This window comes from Panicum hallii, chromosome 8 (assembly GCF_002211085.1).
Source record: "Panicum hallii strain FIL2 chromosome 8, PHallii_v3.1, whole genome shotgun sequence".
In the NCBI taxonomy this organism is placed as follows: domain Eukaryota; kingdom Viridiplantae; phylum Streptophyta; class Magnoliopsida; order Poales; family Poaceae; genus Panicum; species Panicum hallii.
Window position 1 is genome coordinate 41,774,640 of NC_038049.1, and position 22,795 is coordinate 41,797,434.

Below are 22,795 nucleotides of genomic sequence, written 5' to 3' on the forward strand. Positions count from 1 at the left end.
ATGCATTTTCCTTCCTGTTATGCTCTAGAGATCTTTTCTGATTAACAATAGTAACTAGCAGAACAATAATGACAGACCTTTAACAGTGTCTTTGTACAAATCAATAAAAATAATAATCCTGGCACGACAAAAATGTTTGCACAACGAGCCACCATCCATCCACTTGTCTGTGTGATCGAACGGTTGAAACTCACCTTTGCCATTGCCAAGTCTCGGCCCCGTGCGCCCCAAAAACCCCACCCTTCTCTTATCCCTGGCGCCTATCCGCCGGCGCGCCGCCCGCCGGCCACCACCACCTCGCCGGCGAGATGCTGACCTGCGGCCGCTTCCTCTCCTCCTCCGCGGCCACAACCACCGCCTCCTTCTCCCCGCTCCGGACCCTCACCCGCTCCCTCCTCCGCCGCCCCCATCCCCGCCTCCTCTACTCCTCTGCCGCCGCCGCCGCCGCAACTGCCGTCGAGCCCGACACCAAAGGTATGAGCTTTAGCCTTGATTCGTTGATTCATTCGCAGCCAGCCATCTAAGCTTCGGGTTTGGCTGCAGGCGGCGGCGGGGCGGGTGGAGGAGGTGGTGGCGCGGTGAGGCCGCAGTGGAAGGCGTCGATTGACTTCAAGTGGATCCGGGACAACCGGGACGCGGTCTCTGACAACATCCGGAGCAGGAACTCCGCCGCCAACCTCGACCTCGTGCTCGAGCTCTACGACCAGTACCTCGCGCTGCAGAAGGTCAGGAGGTTTCACAATGTCGTAGCTCTCTGTTCCAATTTTTTAAGCTGTCTGATTGTGCTGTGCTAGATTGGGCAATAGAAAAGCCAGCACTGTGAGAAGGTCATTTCTAGTGGGTGGATTATGAGGCCTTAGAATGGTGTGCAGATAGTTGCTAGAATTTTCATCTGAACTTACCATTGCACTGTTATTTTAACTGTCCAATCGTATGATTGATGAATGATGAACTAGCACAGTTACTCATTAAGTAAATGCTAGCTGTTCTGGGTGGAAAAATGCTAGAAACAGGACTCAATAAGCATGATTGCCTCTTTGAATATTTAGTTCAATGTAGGAATTTATAAAATCCCTGTGCTTGTTGTGGAGCTTCTCCAGACATTCCTTGTTATGCATTATGTTAGGTCAACATTAAATAATAGAAAAAATGTACATATTCTTAAAATTGAATCTTTAGGTGGCTTTAGTTGGCCCTTATCTGATTTAAGATTCTCCTCTATCAATTTGTCATTGATTATGCCAAAGCTAAGCTGCATGATTCTTTAAGACCCACAGGTTCTTCATCCTTGTTCATGTGGGATTTCTTAAATGATGCTCATCTGCTAGTTCTCTTTTAAATAGTTCTTCCATAAAGTTTTATCTTTTGCTGAAGACATGTGTTAATGCATGCCATTGCTGAACACAGTTAGTTATTGAGTTCCAGACTGTAATATGGTGGTAACAGAACCATGGCAACAATTCCTAATTATTACAGATGGCAGGAGGTTGAACGGCTCCGAGCTGAAAGAAATGCAGTTGCTAACAAGATGAAAGGGAAACTAGATCCATCAGTGCGCCAAGCCCTTGTTGAAGAAGGTAGAATGAGCATATTTTAAAATTCAGGCAGGAAGCTAAGAATCACCACTATATTTGTTTTTACTCATTTTGAGTTCTGCAGGCAAGAACCTGAAAGAGGCGCTTATTGGACTTGAAGAGGATCTTGTTGAGCTGACTGATAAGCTTCAACTTGAAGCACAGAGTATTCCAAACGCTACACATCCAGATGTTCCTGTAGGCGGTGAGGAAAGCTCTGTTGTCAGGAAGGAGGTAGCGTGTTGTTGTATATATTTCTTGTTGCCTTTGCACATTGTACGTTCAATAATTTCTTTTGTTTAAACTGTGCAGGTAGGAAGTCAGAGGAGCTTTAATTTCACAATCAAAGATCACCTTCAGCTGGGAAAGGAACTTGATTTATTTGATTTTGATGCAGCAGCTGAGGTATAACTATGACAACTTTACTTCCGAACACATTGTGGCTAGTTGTTCACTAAGAGATTTATCAGGACACCTAAAGTCCAACTGAATGACATTAAATAAATAATTCTGAAGTTTAGTCTGAAAAACGATTTAGTTAATTTATCTTATGTTATGAAGTTACTATATAGGTGGATGTATTGTTTGGCCTTTCTTTTTTACAAAAAGGTCCATACTTTGTTGCACAGGTCAGTGGTTCAAAGTTCTACTACTTAAAGAATGAAGCTGTTTTGTTGGAGATGGCCCTTGTAAATTGGGCTATTTGGGAGGTCTCAAAGAAGGGTTTCACACCACTCATAACTCCAGAGATTGTGCGGTCATCTGTTGTTGAGAAATGCGGCTTCCAGCCAAGGGCCCAAAACACGCAGGTATGTTCTCCGGGTCTCCCCTGTTAAGCATAGTATTGACTATTAATTATTTATATCATAATTGACATGAGAATAGCCATTCTAGCACAACTTTGGTCTAATGACTAGTTTTTTTTTTATCATTTTCATATGTTTGCATTAGCAACTGCTTGGTATTGTAGAGTAGCCCCTGTGATCAGAAAGGATTTTCTGTTTTGAGCATCCACTGAGTCTCCAAAACATAAGATTAGCCACTAATTTCTTTATAATGTATTTATTAAAAAGTAACGGGGAAGTTTTAATACTATGAAAATGGAACTACTTTTCAAGATAACTCTAATCCTATCACTTCAATTCTTTAATCTCAAAATTCAAAAATATATCAAGAGCCAAATGTTAGAAGACCACATGTGTCCCAAAGTTTCACTCTTCCCTTGTTAGGAGTATTTGTTTACCCTTCATATGCCCTCCAGGTTTCAGTACCTTATGTTCTCTTCCTCGGAAGAGGTACATTTGAAGTTATTGTTTTACTGGTGCTAATATTATTGTTTGCACTTCGCTCTGTAGGTGTATTCAATAGAGAACAGTGATCAGTGTCTCATTGGAACTGCTGAAATTCCTGTTGGAGGCATCCACATGGATTCAATACTTCTTGAATCTTCTTTGCCTTTAAAATATGTAGCCTATTCACACTGTTTTCGCACGGAAGCTGGTGCAGCAGGTGCTGCCACTAGGTTAGTCTGTTCTCCTTTTGCCTTAAAAGATTTTGACTGATTGGGTTTATCGATTTACGAAACATCACCACAGTATGAAAATGTAGATGCAGTGAGATTATGGGTGTGATTGGTTGCTCTTCCTAGCTAGAGCCGGGGTAAGAATAAACCATGCACAGCCCAAGCCAGGTTCGCGCAATGCAAGAACCTCTTGTTTGGTTGTCTAGACACAGTTTAGATTGGCCAACTTTGTGCCTGTTTGGATGCTCGACTGGTTTGGGTGGCATCGCCTCTTCCCTCCTGTGGTGAGCAAAACTTCCATCGTCGCCTCCTCTCACCACCGTCTGTCCGGAGGTGAGCCATGGTCATCGATCCTGCAGATTCCATCACCATTGGTCTTGGCTCTTGTGGCAGACCTTGAATCGACCAATTTCGCGCTGACTGTGCTGAATCGACCAATTTCACGCCAAAGGCGGTGGCAGCGATCCTGAATCGACCAATTTCGCGCCGACTGTGCTCTCTAGCTCCAACCCCTGCATCTGAATTGGCTCCAGCGCAGCCAAATCAAGGGCGTGTGCGGATGAATCGAGCTCCAGCACGGCCAAATCGATTTCAGCCGACGCGGATTGAGCTCCAGGATTGAGCTCTAGCAGCCTCGTGCGAAGGCACCTTGGTGGAGGCGGTGTACATGGGGAAGAAGTCGCTTGTCAGGTAGCGCTATGTCTCAGAGCAGAAGCAAGGTGGAGCCGGACATGGAGGCATCAGCCATGGAGTGAAAGGTCAAGGGGCGCCGGTAGAGAATGATTTGGTGGAGCTTGTATGCAAAGGGAGCCACAGCAGTGGAAACATTTGAAGCAACGGCGAGCGACCGCACTTGCAGAACCTCCACAGCCTGGAAGCCACTGTAGCACAGCCTTGGCCCTCAAGTCGCCGCACGAGCACGGCACCGGTGAGTAGCCCATCGACCGCATGCGCCATTGACCTCACCATCGATTCAGGAGGGGCAGCGCAACGTGCTCAGATAGCAGGTGGATGTAGTGGGAGGTGAGAAGAATCACTCATCTCAGCCTCTGGGAGCTTGTGCAGCCTGCATAGCCTGGAAACGCATCTCATTTGCGTTTCTGGTAAGCCAGGCTTTGGACCCTTCCCTGCACTCCCTAAGCCTGGCTACAGGCCTAAATTACGCAACCAAACATGCCAACCCTGCACTACACAAGCCTGGTTGGGGTTCTAGCCACCCAATCAATCACAGCCTACGTATTGTTTGTTTTTTTAAGGCATAAAAAAGTATTGATAAGAAGACATTTCACCTGCTCTGCATTGAGATTTATTTTACTGTGCTTTTCTAAAATTGCTTAGTTTATGTCATTTTATCCTGAACAGGGGCCTCTATCGAGTACATCAATTTAGCAAGGTTGAGATGTTCATATTCTGTCGACCAGAGGAAAGTGACAAATGGCATGAAGAACTTATTACAATTGAAGAGGATCTTTATGCTTCACTTGGACTTCATTTCAAGTACGTCCTATTCCTTATTATTTTTGTGCCACATCTGTTCTGGAGATGAAATTTCATTGTCATGAGTGTACTAAAATCAAATGCCAATATCCCCCCTTTTTTCAATAGAACTTTGGATATGGCAACTGGGGACTTGGGCGCACCAGCTTACAGGAAATTTGATATCGAGGCATGGATGCCAGGCCTAGAGCGATATGGTGAGGTAAGGAACAAGTATTCGATGCCTCTACATCTGACAATTTCCTCCTCTGTCCCATTTCGTGCAATCATCCTGATGGTTCCTGATCAAAACTTGCAGATCTCCAGTGCATCTAACTGCACAGACTATCAAAGTAGGCGACTTGGCATCCGTTACCGTCCAACACCCTCAGAGCCCCCACCCGTGAATGCGAAGAAAGGGAAGGCAGCTGGTGGGCCAACTCAATTTGTCCACACACTCAACGCAACAGCAGTTGCAGTGCCTCGTCTGATAGTATGCATTCTGGAGAATTTTCAACAGGACGATGGGTCGATCGTGATTCCTGAGCCGCTAAGACCCTTCATGGGTGGACTCGAGGTGCTCTCCCCAAAATCCAAGTGACTCTAAAGTCACCCACAGTTGAGCTTGCGGTATCGGTGAAAAATTGAGCTGTATGTGTATGGATAACGTACAAGTGAACCGAGGGTCCCTACAATATTGAGTTTAGTGATTTGGGCTCGTGTTTCCTAACGCCTCTTAAAAATAATCTTTTTTTTTGTTGTTCTTGAATTATGTAATGTAGCAGACATTGTATCGGTCCGCTACTCTGCATAGCATTACAAAGATTATGCCTTCATGGGGGGTGAAAGGATGAAAATGGGCACTGTCTTTTGATTCATGGATCAGCTTACCTTCTTCTAGTTCTCCTTGAACTAGGCATCGCTGTGTGTAGTTCTTTTAATAGCCGAGTAACAAAAGCAATGGTATAGTATGTAAAAGGGTATGCTAAGGGCAAAAAAAGAAAAAAAAGAAAAAGGAATACTTCTGAAACTCGGATAAATCTCTCTATTCATCAGGAAAGTGGAACCAATGCGTGTCTCATTGTTGTTTGCGGAGTCATACGTAGCCGCGGCCCACGGCACGTCGTGATCCTGACCGAAAAGGAATCCAAATCAAACCTGGATTGGATTGAACCTAACATTGGTGTGTTCGGTGAACCAATTATACCAATCAAATGGGATGTACTTCAAAATGTAGGTTGTTTTGGAATTTCTAGATTCATAACTTTTGCTATGGATCTAGATATAGATATATGTTATATCTAGGTGCATAGCAAACATTATGAATCTAAAAAACCAAAACGAAATATATTTCAAATGGAGGAGCACCAAACATGCATTACGGAACTGTGATATTCTCCCATTTCTACGTTATTATGTGTATTTATTGATGTTTAATGGTTTGGAGAGAGCGAGAGCAAACATTATGAATCTATGCAAATTGAGGGGTTTCTTTTCTAAAATTTGTCTGAAAATTTTCTATATTTCTGATCTAATTGCAATATTTTTAATAAGCAACTAATTTTGAAAATTACTCAAACCGAGTTGAGCAATGGTGCAAATGTGATATGGACGTACGAGTGATGAAAAAGATGAAGAAGGTGTGAAGTTGGAGGAGGAAGAAGAGACAGCCCTACATCTTGTTGAATTAAATTGCATTATCATATATATTGAAGTCTGGATTTTGTGAACTACTTTCACGCTTTATAATATTTGTTTTTTAATCTATACCTAATAAAGTATGTTCCCACAAGTATGATATAGAGTTTTTGGTGGGTTGGCTATATGGAACAAACAATTACAAAACACACTTGAGAAGATAGAACCATATAATCTCAATCAATACTTTTCTTATTTCCGGGGATCACAAGCATGCAAACTTATTATAGAAGTACAACTCATAATTAATCTAGAAGAGGGTAGAAACAATGTTGGGTTGCTGCCAGAAGGCGGCAGGATTCGTTAAAGCCAGTGGGTTGAATGCCAGCAGTTGTTGTTGTTGTTGTTGCGTGAAGGAGGCAGTGTTTGCCACAACAAGTGGGTTGAACTGTAACAGCTGTTGTTGCTGCAACAAGGCGGCAGGGTTCGCGACAGCTAGTTGGTTGAACGGAAGCAATTGCTGTTGCTGCAGGTAGGCAATGGGGTTCGCCACGGCTTGTTGGTTCAATTGAAGTAGAAGCTGTTGTTGCAAATAGGAGGCAGGGTTACTCACGGCTAGTTGACTGAATGGTGATAGAACCTGTTGCCGTTGTGCTACGATGCTCTGTACTGTCAGATGAGCCAAGGATTGCTGCTGTATTATGGCTGATTGTTGTGGTAAGAACATGGCTAATGACGGTACGATGCTTGCTGCAAGTGCCTGTTGTAGCCTGTATGACTGCACAATTGGGTGTTCATAACCGGTGGTGGTAACAGGTGAGAGGTACTGTGGAATAGTTGCAGCGGCAGTAGCAACTGAGCACTGCGGAGCAATCACCGCGGTGGCAGCACTAACCGAAAGAGCAAGGAGCGCAAGGAGGGCAAATATCTTGGCTGCCATTGTTGCCAAGATGTTGCTAGTGGGCTTTATATAGTTTCTAGGTTGCTAAATTGTCTCAATGATATGAGTGATGAATTACCTGCACATTGAGGACTTATTTATACACATGAGAGGTCACGGAGCTTTAACAGATTTTGGCTTGTTCCTAGCTAATTATTAGCTGATAAACTAGAGATGACATGGTATCTAGTAGATTGCGGCATTTAGTGATAAAGTACCTTGTATTGTACTGTATGTGTTGGCAAGATGGTTTACACTTAACACAAGTTAAAAAGTGACTTTCTTATTGGTATTATGTTGATATATGAGTGATAACATCATGATCGGTTCACATTTAAGCATGTGAGAGTTTTGGCCACATCATATGTGTTCCACTTTATTGAAGTTGAGATTTGCTGATGTGGATCGTAATTGTTTTTAGCACATTTTTCCATCTACCTCGTATAGCGATATATATGTTCCATGATCCATTACTCAAGGATGAAAGATTTAACACACTTGTTCGAGAAGTTGTTGAGTAAGGAATAAGCTAATACTCAAGAACCTAGAATAATTCCATACCTCAAGTCGCTTAAAGGAGGAGTACATCTCAAGTGCAATGTGGTTGCCTAGAATCCAATTGCGATCGGTACGGACATAGTACACCTAGATTACACAGATATATGTTGGAGCTATCTATCTATACCTAAAGTTTCTCAAACTACATGCTAAACCATTATGCTGCTACGATAAAAATTTTAAATCATAACTTTGGAGTGTTTTGCACAACGTGACAGAAAGCACAACAATTCTTTCTCCTAAATTTATTAGCATATTTCTATGATGACTTGTGAGTCAAACATGTAATAAAATAAAATTACGCAGTTGCATTTGGTTCACGAGGATTTACTATTCCCATCATCCTAGCTACATGGATTGTTGTAGTACATTGTTTGGTTTATTCATGTGTTATAGAAAATTCAGACTGAAAGTTTTGGCCTGACCGTGCCTCTGCGTGTATCGTCCCTGAGCTCCCGATCTTGAGCTGCATCCGCATGTTCTTGTCAGCTCTGTCATGTTTTCTCAAGCTCCAAATATTTTGATGTTGAAGAGGAGCGCCGAGGGCCGAGGTGGCAAGGCCTTCATGGCACTACACATGGTAGCGGCAGTATGGTGCCATGGCACGGAGTGTGATGTGCCCTGTGGTTTGGGATTTTTTTTTCTATAGCTAAAGATGGTTTAAAGTAAATTTTATGTACAACTCTTGGGGGCATCTATGATTTTTATGTGATTCTAAATTTCTAAGGTTGACGGGTTGAGGGATATGTTTTGAATAGTTTCAATAGCTGTAGGATTTGGAGATGTATGATGAAAATTGAACCACTGTCGGTGTTTTACACACTAGATGAAAGGGTTAACACACTAGTTCCAGGAGAAGTTATCAAGTTCTCAGAATGTGCAATGAATCAAATCTTCCAGCTCGCAAATTTACAATTAAAATCAACCTTGCTTACACTATTTTTTCTCCTCATGTATGAACCAATTTCATCACCGCACAACCACAACATTTTATGTTGCTGCCCATATTTCCATTCAATTGTGTGGGAGGATATGTGGCTGTAGAGACGATGATAGTTCCGGCTCGATGCACTATGCCTATTAAACTAATATGTGAGTTAACAATGTTGGAATATTTATTTTAAGTGTTTGGATCATAGCTTTTGATGAGTTAGCACAAAATAATGGGAAGCGCAATTATTTCTTCTTGTAAATTCGTTAGCCTCATATAATGATAACATGCCAGTCAAATATGTAATAAAAGAAATTTACACAGCGATGTCTGTTGTATAAGCATGTAATGTTGCCGATCATACCAGTTGCATAGATCGTTGTGGTACATATACAACATATTGTTAATTTATTGGTATGTTAGGTTAAAAAATTTGGCCAACGAGTCTAGTACTTCCTTGTGAGCGACTTTATGGGTCTTATTGGCAAATTAAGGGATCATTTTTCTTAGCAAGGTCACGTTCTTGTGTTCCCAAGATTTATTCATGCCTATATAAAAAATGTCAACTGCTTATGAAAGCATGCACATTTTTGGATAGATAAAACATATTAGTAAAATATATACATATACATGTATGTATGAAATAAGAGTTACATCTTTTATAGAAAAATTTTGAACTCAACATTAATCTTATTCGTTAGAACTATAATATTTAAGAATTTTTATGGCAGTGATTGGAACATATTTGTATAGTTGCAAATAAGGTGCCCTTATAATAATTCGTGACGTTGACCCCGCCTCTCTCTCTCTCTCTGCACGTTCAAAATAACTATAGTGCTACCTTCATTCCTACTATGCTCCTAGTGGCATGGCTGCATTGTTGCATCTTGTGAAGTCTGAACTTTCACAGCCACCAAACCGCCTCACGAAGTTTGTATGTTGTAGTATATACATAATCAAGTATGGCTCGAAAGGTACGATACAAAGTATATTCGGCCCCATGTCAAATGTATGGTATAACCAATTATGGCACATATTTGAACATAGATAGGACTTCAGATTCTCAACCATTACTTTTCTTATTTCCGAGGAGTCACATACGTTGGTATGCAAACTTTATTATAGAAGTACAACTCATAAGAAATTTAGAAGAGGGTAGCACCAACGATGGGTTGCTGCCAGTAGGCGGCAGGACTCGTCAAAGCCAGTTGGTTGACTAGCTGTTGCTGCTGCCAGAAGGCAGCGGGGTGAGCCACGGCAAGTGGGTTGAATGGCACCAGCTGCTGCTGCTGCGAGAAGGCGGCGGAGTTCGCAACAGCTAGTTGGTTGAATGGAAGCAGTTGCTGCTGCAAGTAGGCAGCGGGGTTCACCATGGCTAGCTGGTTGATCTGTTGTTGCAAGTAGGCGGCGGGGTTCGCCAGGGCTACCTGACTGAACGGTGATAGAACGCGTTGTTGCTGTGCCGCGATGCTCTGTACTGTCAGCTGGGCCAAAGATTGCTGCTGCAGTAAGGCTGACTGTTGCTGTAAGCATATTGCCGATGATGGTAGGATGCTGGCTGCAAGTGCCTGTTGTAGCCTGCAGGACTGCACAATCGGGTGCTCATATCCGACGGCTGCGATAGGTGAGAGGTACTGTGGAATAGTGGCAGCGGAGACGGCTAGTGAGCACTGCGGAATAATGACCGCGGTGGTAGCGCTCACTAAGAGAGCAAGGAGTGCAAGGAGGGAAAATACCTTGGCTGCCATGCTTGCTCTAAGAGGTACTTAGTGGGTTTCAATTTCTATGTTGCTAGATTGTCTTAGTGATAGGGTGATGGATTACCTGCATATATTAGGCCTATTTATATACATGAGAGTCCATGTAGCTTTAGCAAGATTTGTTGGTTTTGCCTCGCAAATTGTTATCCAGATAAGCTAGAGATGACATGGTATCTCGTCGATTTTGGCATTTAGTGATAAATCCACATGGATGGACGGTATGTGTTGGCAAGACAGCTCACTTAATACACGCAAAAAGCAATACACGCAAAAAGCAACTTCTTTCTGTTGGCATTGTGTTGATATATGAGTGACAACAGCATGGTTGGTTCACCTTTAAGCCTATGAAAGTCTTAGGCACAAAAATATGGGTTCCACTTAATGGTGAGCTGGTACAGTTGTGATTTGGTGATGTGGATCCAAATCATATTGAGCTTAATTTGTCATCTACCTTTGATGCGGTTTGCACCAATTGCGATTCCTCCTGGATGAAAGGGTTAACGTAGTAGTTCCAGGCGAAGTTATCAAGTTCTCGGGACGTGGAATGAATCAGATGTTCTAGCTGGCTAATTTACCATTAAAACCAAACTTGCTTACACTATCTTATAGAAAATAACACATGCACAGAATAAAGTATCAGTATATCACACATGCACATATGGTAGCTTATCACAATAACATATAAATTACCAGACAAAAAATATAAAATTTCAATAAATAGAAATAAATAATTAATATATATAAATAATTTCACTATTGGATTATTGATAAACTTTAAAGTTGGCCTTACTACTTGCTAGGGACACTGGAGAATAATACCTGTTTTTATCCTAACTTCCTCCTTTGCTCCCGGTGGATGTTATCTAGCACTTGGCTTATGCATCTTTTTTGAAAGGAAAAAGAAGGATGAAGTTTTTTTAATACTCAAACAACAGGATTGCCCACACAAACGTGAAAGCTTACACACTATTTTATTAAGACTGGTGAGAAACCTTACATTTGCTATTTTAATGGATGAAGTGATTAAGGAATTGTCATATATATAAAGATTGAGTCCACCAGTAACATTTCTGCATGTAAATACTAACCTATGATAGCATGATTGGTTAAAAATTTACTTTTGAAGAAACCAACCATTATATTGGCACTGCTAGACAACTTGACTTCTAGTATTGGACGGGAACCCCCGGTTAGTACCGGTTCCGCGCCCGGTATAGACTGGTCGGTACTAAATGGGCATGCATTTAGTACCGGCTGGTAACATCGGCCAGTAACAAATGATTTCATGCCAAAAAATAAAGGAAAAATACAACGAACCCCTTGAGGCCCGATCTTGATCTGCATCCGCATGTTCTCGTTGGCTCTGTCATATTTTCTCAAGCTCCTAATATTTTGATGTTGTAGAGGAGCGCCGACGGCCGAGGTGGCAAGGCCTTCAGGGCACTTCCATGCCATGGCGCGGAGCATGATGAGCCCTGCGGTTTGGGATTTTTTTCATATAGCTAAATATGGTTTAAGGTAAATTTTGTGTACAACTCTTGGGCGCATCTATGATTTTTGTGTGATTCTAAATTTCTAAGGTTGACGGGTTGACGGATGTGTCTTGAGCAGTTTCAATAGCTGTAGGATTTGCAGATGTAGGATGAAAATTGTTACACACTAGATGAAAGGGTTAACACAGTAGTTCCAGATGAAGTTATCATGTTCTCAGGATGTGCAATGAATCAGATCTTCTAGCTCGCTAATTTACAATTAAAATCAAGCTTGCTTACAGTTTTTTTTCCACTCATGGACGAACCAATTTCATCACCGCACAACCACAACATTTGATGTTGGTGCTCCACAAAATATTATCATATTTCCATTCAATTGTTGGGGACGATATGTGTCTGTAGAGATGATGACTATTCTGGCTCTTGATGCACTATGCCTATTAAACTAATATGCGAGTTAACAATGTTGGAACATTTATTTTAAGTGTTTGGATCATAGCTTTTGATGAGTTGGCACAAAATAACGGGAAGTGCAATTATTTCTTTTTCTAATTTTGTTAGCCTCATGACATGATAACGTGCCAGTCAAATATGTAATAAAAGAAATTTACACAGCCATGTGTGTTGTATGAGCATGTAATGTTGCCGATCATACCAGTTGCATAGATCGTTGTGGTACATATACAACATATTGTTAATTTATTATTGTGTTAGGTTAAAAATTTTGCATATACAACATATTGTTAATTTATTGTTGTGTTAGGTTAAAAAATTTGCCCAACAAGTCTAGTGCTTCCTTGTGAGCGACTCCATGGGTCTTATTGGCAAATTTAGGGATCATTTTCCTTAGAAAGGTCACGTTCTTTGTGGTCCCAAGATTTATTCATGCCTATATAAAAAATGTCAACTGCTTATGGAAGCATGCACATTTTTTTTGGTAGATGAAACATATTTGTAAAAATATATACATATACACGTATGTATGAAATAAGAGGTAACATCTTTTATAGAAAAATTTTGAACTCAACATTAACCTTATATTCGTCAGAACTACAATATTCAAGAATTTTGATGGCAGTGATTGGAACATATTTATATAGTTGCAAATAAGGTGCCCTTATAATAATTCGTGACGTTGACCCCACCTCTCTCTCTCTCTGCACGTTCAAAATAACTATAGTACTACCTTCATTCCTACTATGCTCCTAGTGGCATGGTTGCATTGTCGCATCTTGTGAAGTCTGAACTTTCACAGCTACCAACCGCCTCACAAAGTTTGTATGCTGTAGTATATACATAATTAAGTATGGCTCAAAAGGTACGATACAAAGTATATTCGGCCGATGTCAAATGTATGGTATAAACAATAATGGCACACATTTGAACATAGATAGGACTTCAGATTCTCAACCATTACTTTTCTTATTTCCGAGGAGTCACATACGTTGGCATGCAAACTTTATTATAGAAGTACAACTCATAAGGAATTTAGAAGAGGGTAGAACCAACGATGGGTTGCTGCCAGAAGGAGGCAGGACTCGTCAAAGCTAGTTGGTTGACTAGCTGTTGCTGCTGCCAGAAGGCGGCGGGACTCGTCAAAGCCAGTTGGTTGACTAGCTGTTGCTGCTGCAAGAAGGCAGCGGGGTGAGCCACGGCAAGTGGGTTGAATGGCACCAGCTGCTGCTGCTGCTGCTGCGAGAAGGCGGCGGAGTTCGCAACAGCTAGTTGGTTGAATGGAAGCAGTTGCTGCTGCAAGTAGGCAGCGGGGTTCACCATGGCTAGCTGGTTGATCTGTTGTTGCAAGTAGGCGGCGGGGTTCGCCAGGGCTACCTGACTGAACGATGATAGAACGCGTTGTTGCTGTGCCGCGATGCTCTGTACTGTCAGCTGGGCCAAAGATTGCTGCTGCAGTAAGGCTGACTGTTGCTGTAAGAACATTGCCGATGATGGTAGGATGCTGGCTGCAAGTGCCTGTTGTAGCCTGTAGGACTGCACAATCGGGTGCTCATATCCGACAGCTGCGATAGGTGAGAGGTACTGTGGAATAGTGGCAGCGGAGGCGGCTAGTGAGCACTGCGGAATAATGACCGCGGTGGTAGCGCTCACTAAGAGAGCAAGGAGTGCAAGGAGGGAAAATACCTTGGCTGCCATGCTTGCTCTAAGAGGTACTTAGTGGGTTTCAATTTCTATGTTGCTAGATTGTCTTAGTGATAGGGTGATGGATTACCTGCACATATTGGGCCTATTTATACACATGAGAGTCCATGTAGCTTTAGCAAGATTTGTTGCTTTTGCCTCGCAAATTGTTATCCAGATAAGCTAGAGATGACATGGTATCTAGTTGATTTTGGCATTTAGTGATAAATCCACTTGGATGGACAGTATGTGTTGGCAAGACAACTCACTTAATACACGCAAAAAGCAACTTTTTTCTGTTTGCATTGTGTTGATATATGAGTGACAACAGCATGGTTGGTTCACCTTTAAGCCTATGAAAGCCTTAGGCACAAAAATATGGGTTCCACTTAATGGTGAGCTGGTACAGTTGTGATTTGGTGATGTGGATCCAAATCATATTGAGCCTAATTTGTCATCTACCTTTGATACGGTTTGCTCCCATTGCGATTCCTCCTGGATGAAAGGGTTAACGCAGTAGTTCCAGGTGAAGTTATCAAGTTCTCGGGACGTGGAATGAATCAGATGTTCTAGCTCGCTAATTTACCATTAAAACCAAACTTGCTTACACTATCTTATAGAAAATAACACATGCACAGAATAAAGTATCAGTATATCACACATGCACATATGGTAGCTTATGATAATAATATATAAAATACCAGACAAAAAAATATAAAAATTAAATAAATAGAAATAAATAATTAATATATATAAATAATTTCACTATTGGATTATTGATAAACTTTAAAGTTGGCCTTACTACTTGCTAGGGACACTGGAGAGAACAGTACCTGTTTTTATCCTAACTTCCTCCTTTGCTCCCGGTGGATGTTATCTAGCACTTGGCTTATGCATCTTTTTTGAAAGGAAAAAGAAGGATGAAGTTTGTTTAATGCTCAAACAACAGGATTGCCCACACAAACGTGGAAGCTTACACACTATTTTATTGAGACTGGCGAGAAACCTTACATTTGCTATTTTAATGGATGAAGTGATTAAGGAATTATCATATATATAAAGATTGAGTCAACCAGTAACATTTCTGCATGTAAATACTAACCTATGATAGCATGATTGGTTAAAAATTTACTTTTGAAGAAACCAACCATTATATTGGCACTGCTAGACAACTTGACTTCTAGTATTGGGCGGGAACCCCCGGTTAGTACCGGTTCCATGCCCGGTATAGACTGGTCGGTACTAAATGGGTATGCATTTAGTACCGGCTGGTAACATCGGACAGTAACAAATGATTTCATGCCAAAATATAAAGGAAAAAAAATACAACGAACCCCTTGAGGCCCGATCTTGATCTGCATCCGCATGTTCTCGTTGGCTCTGTCATGTTTTCTCAAGCTCCTAATATTTTGATGTTGTAGAGGAGCGCCGACGGCCGAGGTGGCAAGGCCTTCAGGGCACTTCCATGCCATGGCGCGGAGCGTGATGAGCCCTGCGGTTTGGAATTTTTTTCATATAGCTAAAGATGGTTTAAGGTAAATTTTGTTTACAACTCTTGGGCGTATCTATGATTTTTGTGTGATTCTAAATTTCTAAGGTTGACGGGTCGACGGATGTGTTTTGAGCAGTTTCAATATCTGTAGGATTTGCAGATGTAGGATGAAAATTGTTACACACTAGATGAAAGGGTTAACACACTAGTTCCAGATGAAGTTATCATGTTCTCAGGATGTGCAATGAATCAGATCTTCTAGCTCGCTAATTTACAATTAAAATCAAGCTTGCTTACAGTTTTTTTTTCCACTCATGGATGAACCAATTTCATCACCGCACAACCACAACATTTGATGTTGGTGCTCCACAAAATATTATCATATTTCCATTCAATTGTTGGGGACGATATGTGTCTGTAGAGATGATGACTATTCCGGCTCTTGATGCACTATGCCTATTAAACTAATATGCGAGTTAACAATGTTGGAATATTTATTTTAAGTGTTTGGATCATAGCTTTTGATGAGTTGGCACAACATAACGGGAAGTGCAATTATTTCTTTTTCTAATTTTGTTAGCCTCATGACATGATAACGTGCCAGTCAAATATGTAATAAAAGAAATTTACACAGCCATGTGTGTTGTATGAGCATGTAATGTTGCCGATTATACCAGTTGCATAGATCGTTGTGGTACATATACAACATATTGTTAATTTATTGTTGTGTTAGGTTAAAAAATTTGCATATACAACATATTGTTAATTTATTGTTGTGTTAGGTTAAAAAATTTGCCCAACAAGTCTAGTACTTCCTTGTGAGCGACTCCATGGGTCTTATTGGCAAATTTAGGGATCATTTTCCTTAGAAAGGTCACGTTCTTTGTGGTCCCAAGATTTATTCATGCCTATATAAAAAATGTCAACTGCTTATGGAAGCATGCACATTTTTTTTGGTAGATGAAACTGTCAGACCCGGGGCCACGGGGTTATGTACATCAAGGAGTCCGTATTGGACTAGGGGATAGGACGTGTCCTGTATCTTATTTATGTTGTATTCTACCCGCATGCGGAGTAGAACTAGTCGATACAGAAGGAAACTACTCGAGTTGTACTTGAGTACGATTCCTATGTTAGTATCAGACTAGGATTCATGTAACCCTGTCCCCCCAGATATATAAGGGCGGGCAGGGACCCCCTCAAAGCATAAGATCATCAGATCAACATCAAGGCAATACAAACCAACATACAGGACGTAGAGCATTACGCATATTGCGGCCTGAACCTGTCTAAATCTTGTGTTGTCTGCCCAGTGCAAGCAAGAGCGCAATGAACTCCTCCGATCCTACACCCGCCGTTTCTTCGATGTGCGGGCCACCATCGCCAACATCTCGGAAGAGGACATTATCGACTGCTTCTACAACGGCCTCACTGACCCAGGTATATATCGTGATTTTGGGCGTAACAGGCCAAAGACGGTTACAGGTCTACGCGACATGATGCATGACTGGTCTGAACAAGAAGAAAAGATGCGCGAGAGGTTTCCAAGACGTATCGACCTTAACCAGAAGCGCAACAACGACAACCGGGCTGACAAAGGCCAGCGGGATTTTTCGGGTTCTTCCCGAAAACGCAAGCCAGACGATCTCGTCGCGGCTGTGGAACGTCCTTCGCGGGGCAAGAAGTCGACCACGCAAGAACAGTTTGAAAAACTCCTGCAGAAGAAGTGCCCGTGGTGCGTCAACTCCAAACACGCAGCGATCGACTGTTTTCAGCTCAAGCGCACTTTTGGCTCTCCTGGGAACGGCAAGAAGAACAAGTCGACAGGCAAAGAGCCCGAAGACGAGGAGCAGGAAGACAAATCTGAGACGCCTAAGTTCCAGGATGCCTCCAAGACCATCAATGTCATCTTTGGCGGTGACGAAGATTTTTGCTCCAAGCGGGAACAGAAGTTGCTGCTACGAGAGATCCTATCAGTTGAACTGGCGGTACCACGACCACTCCGATGGTCGGAGGTCCCCATATCGTTTTCCCGTGATGATCAATGGACCAGCTTTTCCGAGCCTGGGAAGTTCCCACTGGTGCTGGATCCCGTGGTCGCAGAAGTCAAGCTTACTCGGGTTCTTGTCGATGGTGGGAGCGGACTCAATCTTATCTTCGCCAGTACACTAAAGAAGATGGGTCTGGACCTCACCAACAAGCTTACTCCGAGCAAAGCTCCTTTTTACGGTATTGTTCCTGGCAATGCCGCGCATCCACTTGGGACAGTCGTTCTTCCAGTCACTTTCGGGACGAGGGAGAACTACCGTACCGAGTTCATCAAGTTCGAGGTGGCCAGCTTCGAATCTTCCTACCACGCCATACTGGGGAGGCCGGCGATCGCCAAGTTCATGGCGGTGCCACATTATGTCTACTTGCTTCTCAAGATGCCAGGACGTAACGGTGTGCTCACGCTCCGAGGCGACTTGAAGAAGTCCTATGATTGTAACCAAGAGGCCATCCAGTACGCATTGACTTCCCGCGTGCCAGATGCTTCCGCTGAAGTACTCGCGGCCGCACAGCAACTCTCTCAAGCCGAGCTGGACATCCCGACGAAGAAGGCGAGTCAATCGGGCGTCAAGTCGACGGGCGAGATGGCTCTCAAGACGATCCAGCTCCAAGAAGGCGATTCATCCAAGACAGCCATCATCGGCGCGGGCTTGGGCGACAAATAGGAACTCGCGCTCATCAGTTTCCTGCGGGCTAACCGAGACATATTCGCATGGAATCCATCGGATATGCCAGGGGTGCCCAAGGAGCTGATCGAGCATAGTCTTAATGTGTACCCACAGGCTGTACCAAAGAAGCAACGACTTCGTCGTTTTGCCCCCGATAAACGGGAGGCTATCAAACGGGAAATAGCTAAACTCCTCGCGGCTGGATTCATTAAAGAAGTAATCCACCCAGAGTGGGTAGCTAACCCTGTCCTTGTATTAAAAAAGAACAAAGAATGGAGAATATGTGTCGACTATACCGATCTCAACAAGCATTGCCCAAAGGACCACTTTGGGCTCCCTCGCATCGATCAGGTAGTCGACTCAACTGCAGGTTCCGTATTGTTATGTTTCCTTGATTGTTATTCAGGCTACCACCAGATCGCTCTCAAGGAAGAAGACCAGATCAAGACCGCGTTCATCACCCCGTTTGGGACTTATGCCTACAAGACGATGTCCTTCGGGTTGAAGAACGCTGGCGCCACCTATCAGCGGGCAATTCAGATGTGCTTTGCTGATCAGTTACACCGGAACATGGAGGCCTATGTGGACGACGTGGTCGTAAAAACCCGAAGTCCCGAGGGCCTCATCACGGATCTGGAGGAAACTTTTGCCAGCCTAAGGAAGTACCGATGGAAGCTTAATCCGACCAAGTGCGTTTTTGGTGTTCCGTCAGGAAAATTGCTCGGGTTCATAGTCAGTAACCGGGGCATTGAGGCCAACCCTGAAAAGATTACCGCCATCACTGATATGGAGGCACCTGCCACAATCAAAGATGTACAGAAACTTACAGGGTGCATGGCAGCTCTCAACAGATTCATCTCCCGGCTCGGGGAGAGAGGATTACCTTTTTTCAAACTCTTAAAGTGTCAGGACAAGTTTCACTGGACAGAGGAAGCCGAGCGGGCTCTGCAGGATCTCAAGCAACACCTACAGTCGCCCCCGATCCTCACAGCACCATTGCCGGGTGAGACCCTTTTACTTTACATTGCGGCAACTACCCACGTTATTAGCAGTGCTATTGTTGTCGAACACTCCGAGGAAGGCCATGCTTTTGGCCTGCAGCGGCCCGTGTACTTTGTCAGTGAAGTACTCTCGGAGTCTAAGGTGCGCTATCCGGCGGTCCAAAAGCTCCTCTATGGCATATTGATTACTTCAAGGAAATTATGCCACTACTTTGAAGAGTACCAGATCATCGTGATCACAGACTACCCGTTGGCGGATATCCTACACAACCAAGATGCCACGGGTCGTATTTCAAAATGGGCAGTGGAACTGGGGGCTTTGTCGTTCGACTTCAAGCCACGCACTGCAATCAAGTCCCAAGCTCTAGTCGACTTCATGGCTGAGTGGAGGAAAAATCAAGTTCCAAATCCAGTTGACAAGCCAGAGCATTGGACCATGTACTTCGATGGTTCTCTCAAGCTCGATGGCGGCGGCGCTGGAGTTTTATTTATTTCCCCAAGAGGCGAACAACTCAAATACGTCCTCCAAATTCTCTGGGAGGTATGCAACAATGAAGCCGAGTATGAAGCGTTGCTTCACGGGCTCCGTTTGGCGATATCACTAGGGATCAAGCGACTACTTGTATATGGCGATTCACTCTTGGTCGTTCAGCAAGTCAACAAGGAGTGGGACTGCAACAAGGAGACCATGGAAGCCTATGTACAAGAAGTACGCAAGCTAGAAAACAAATTTTCTGGCCTAGAAATTCATCATGTGCTGCGGGAACACAATGTCGCTGCCGATGCCTTATCTAAGCTGGGATCAACCCGAGCACAAGTCCCAGCAGGGGTATTCGTTCAGGAGCTAACGCGCCCGTCCATCAGCCCTTCACTGCCGGTTTCCACCGCCACTGGCTCCGTACAGCCAGAACGGGAGGTTCTGCTGGTCGGTGAGGACTGGAGAGGACCTTTCGTCGACTTCATCCGAGATCTCATCTTACCGGCCGGGATGGACCCCAAAAGCGCTGCCGCCGCCCGCCTCATGCGACGGAGCAAGGGGTTTGTCCTAGTCGAAGACAAACTTTATCGGCGCGGCGCACGATCCGGAGTACTCATAAAGTGCGTCACAACAGAAGACGGTCTGGACATATTGAGGGAGATACACGAGGGCGTGTGTGGTAACCATGCCGCGTCAAAGTCACTGGTCGGCAAAGCATATAGAGCCGGTTTCTGGTGGCCTACCGCCGTGTCCGACGCTGAAGATCTGGTGCGACGATGTCATAACTGCCAGTTCTTCGGAGGTTTTACTCATGTTCTGGTGGCTATCGATAAGTTCACCAAGTGGATCGAGTTCAAGCCGATTGCCAAGCTTACTCCAGACAGGGTGGTCGACTTCATTTCCGACATCTTACATCGTTTCGGCTTCCCCAACACTATTATCACTGACTTGGGTTCAAATTTCACGGCTAACCAATTCTGGGAATTCTGTGAAAACTCATCCATCGAGGTCAAATACGTTTCGGTGGCTCACCCAAGGGCAAATGGGCAAGTCGAGAGGGCGAATGGTTTGATTATCGACGGCCTCAAGAAGAGACTTTACGATGCCAATAGCAAAAAGGGCGGGAAGTGGATTCACGAGTTGCCACACGTAATCTGGGGGCTCAGGACTCAACCTTCAAAAGCCACAGGGCAGACCCCGTTCTTTCTTGTCTACGGCTCCGAGGCGATTCTCCCAGCAGATATCATGTGGAAATCCCCAAGGGTTGAGATGTATAAAGAAGGCGAGGCGGACGAGGCTCGACAGCTGGAGTTGGACTCTGTCGAAGAGGCCTACTGCTCTGCTCTCGTTCAGTCAGCCCGTTACCTATAGGGAATCCGGCGATATCATGATCGCAACATTAAGGAAAGGTCATTTAGCATTGGCGACCTTGTCCTTCGTCGCGTTCAGGACGAGTCGGGTTTGCACAAGCTTAACTCAAGATGGGAAGGACCGTTCATTGTCAAGAGGGTTACAAGACCGGGATCTTATCAACTTCAGTACCCTGATGGTCAGGATGTACCCAACTCGTGGAACATTCAGCACCTGCGACGTTTCTACCCCTAAGCAGACTCGTGACCAAATTCCGTATGCATCAATGGCAAGTTTTACTTTTCTAGGTCGATTTGGCGGCTTTGTGCCACACAACCCGAAATGTAAATTCTTGAATATAATGGTGGCGGCTTTTGGCCACACTTAAATTTTATATAAAATCGACTACTTGCCAGTGGCACATGGGTCGTCACGATACTAATCGTGTTCTTTCGAACTGTATTAGGCCCGTCTGGCTCGGGTTCTATCTAACTCGTTTGGCTACTCCTGCGGTGGTTACACCTAAGGGTAGTTTTCGACTGTTTGCCATGAGCATCCTAGTCGTCACGCCACAGACTGCGCGTTCCGGGTCCGAGTGGATCCTTTTTGGCAGGATCTTATCTAGCTCACCCGATGAGCTCTCGCGAAGGGCTAAATCGACTACTCTCTGAGTCGCTGCACTCAGAGGTAGCACGCCTATGCTCCAAAGCAGATGGGGCTCTTCGTCTACACATAAGGCTACAAAGGAACAAAAGTGGTTTCTTATATTACAAAAGTCTTAAGCACTAACGGTTCAATCCTGGACCATGTTTCCAACAATTTTTTCAGCTACAGGCCGGACCTCTAGCAAATACTCGCGAAAGCTTTCATCAGTACAATCAGCAGCTGCACCCTCCGTGAGTACTTCTAGCTGAGCCTTTGGCCAGAAGGACTTTACAAGGCCTAGGGCATGGCCCACGTAAGATGTGGCAGCCTCGGTGACGAAGTTGAGGATCTTTTGTGGCGCCCCGCGAAGTCGATCAAGTAGTGGTTGCCCATCTTCAGCACCGTCTTCCCGGGGATCCACCATCTCTACGAGTTCTTGAGCTGCCACCTTCAGATCATCGAGTTCCTTCTAGCGCTGCTCTTTCTCCTCGCCCAAAGTCTTGATCTGCTGAAGGCAGTCGACGAGTTGCTTCTCCGTGTTGGCCATCACCTTCCGCAGACCATCGACTTCATCTGCGCGGCGATATAGCATGTTCTTCAAATCAGTAAGCAATCCTTCTTTATAATTTAAGAGCTGTTTAAGTTCTGCGATGATAAGCAGGTTTCAGATCATGAAGTTATCGACTACGGGTATGACTTCGAGAATTGAATTCAACATACCTTGATGGGTTTTCCGCTGCTCCTTGAGTCGGCCTTGGAGCTCGATGATATTCTGCTCGAAGCCGGCTCACTCCTGCATCAGCTCGTCGATACGCCTGGTGGACTCTTCCAGCTTCGTTGAAGATTTTTGGTTCATGTCCTACATGTTCCTGGGCGTCAGAGAAAATCGACTTAATCATACAGTTACCAGCGGTTTAGACAAGATTTACCAGAGCAAATGAGTCGATCGCCTTGATCATCTGGCGCAGGCGGCTCAGATCATCCCCTGGGAGGTGTATCTCTTGGAGTATATCGGTGTTTTCCTCTACAGGGGTCGGCAACCCGGGAGCCTCGCAAGAAGCACCCGCACCCTCCAAGGCTGACG

At 44.0% G+C, this 22,795-nt stretch overlaps 3 protein-coding genes across 4 annotated transcripts; 1 reads left to right on the forward strand and 2 right to left on the reverse strand.

Annotated features, from left to right (window-relative positions):
- The first annotated feature begins 199 nt into the window (after positions 1-199).
- On the forward strand, positions 200-5,429 carry LOC112903071 (serine--tRNA ligase, chloroplastic/mitochondrial). Of its 2 annotated transcripts, XM_025972281.1 has the most exons (10): positions 200-474; positions 544-725; positions 1,484-1,577; positions 1,660-1,808; positions 1,887-1,979; positions 2,204-2,383; positions 2,930-3,096; positions 4,459-4,593; positions 4,702-4,795; positions 4,892-5,429. In XM_025972281.1, the coding sequence occupies exons 1-10, from the start codon at positions 309-311 to the stop codon at positions 5,171-5,173; spliced, it is 1,542 nt and encodes a 513-aa protein (XP_025828066.1). In that variant the 5' UTR covers positions 200-308; the 3' UTR covers positions 5,174-5,429. The 2 variants fall into 2 exon arrangements, with proteins under 2 accessions (XP_025828066.1, XP_025828067.1); XM_025972282.1 differs by lacking the exon at positions 200-474 and having other exon boundaries at positions 604-725; positions 1,477-1,577.
- Positions 5,430-6,520: 1,091 nt separating this feature from the next.
- LOC112901887 (zein-alpha PMS1-like) lies at positions 6,521-7,150 on the reverse strand. The gene has a single exon (XM_025970749.1). The coding sequence runs from the start codon at positions 7,148-7,150 to the stop codon at positions 6,521-6,523; it is 630 nt and encodes a 209-aa protein (XP_025826534.1).
- A 2,634-nt stretch (positions 7,151-9,784) lies between these two features.
- LOC112901888 (kafirin PSKR2-like) lies at positions 9,785-14,076 on the reverse strand. Its single transcript, XM_025970750.1, has 2 exons — positions 13,507-14,076; positions 9,785-10,096 (listed from the first exon to the last, which is right to left on the reverse strand). The coding sequence occupies exons 1-2, from the start codon at positions 14,041-14,043 to the stop codon at positions 9,785-9,787; spliced, it is 849 nt and encodes a 282-aa protein (XP_025826535.1). The 5' UTR covers positions 14,044-14,076.
- Positions 14,077-22,795: the final 8,719 nt, after the last annotated feature.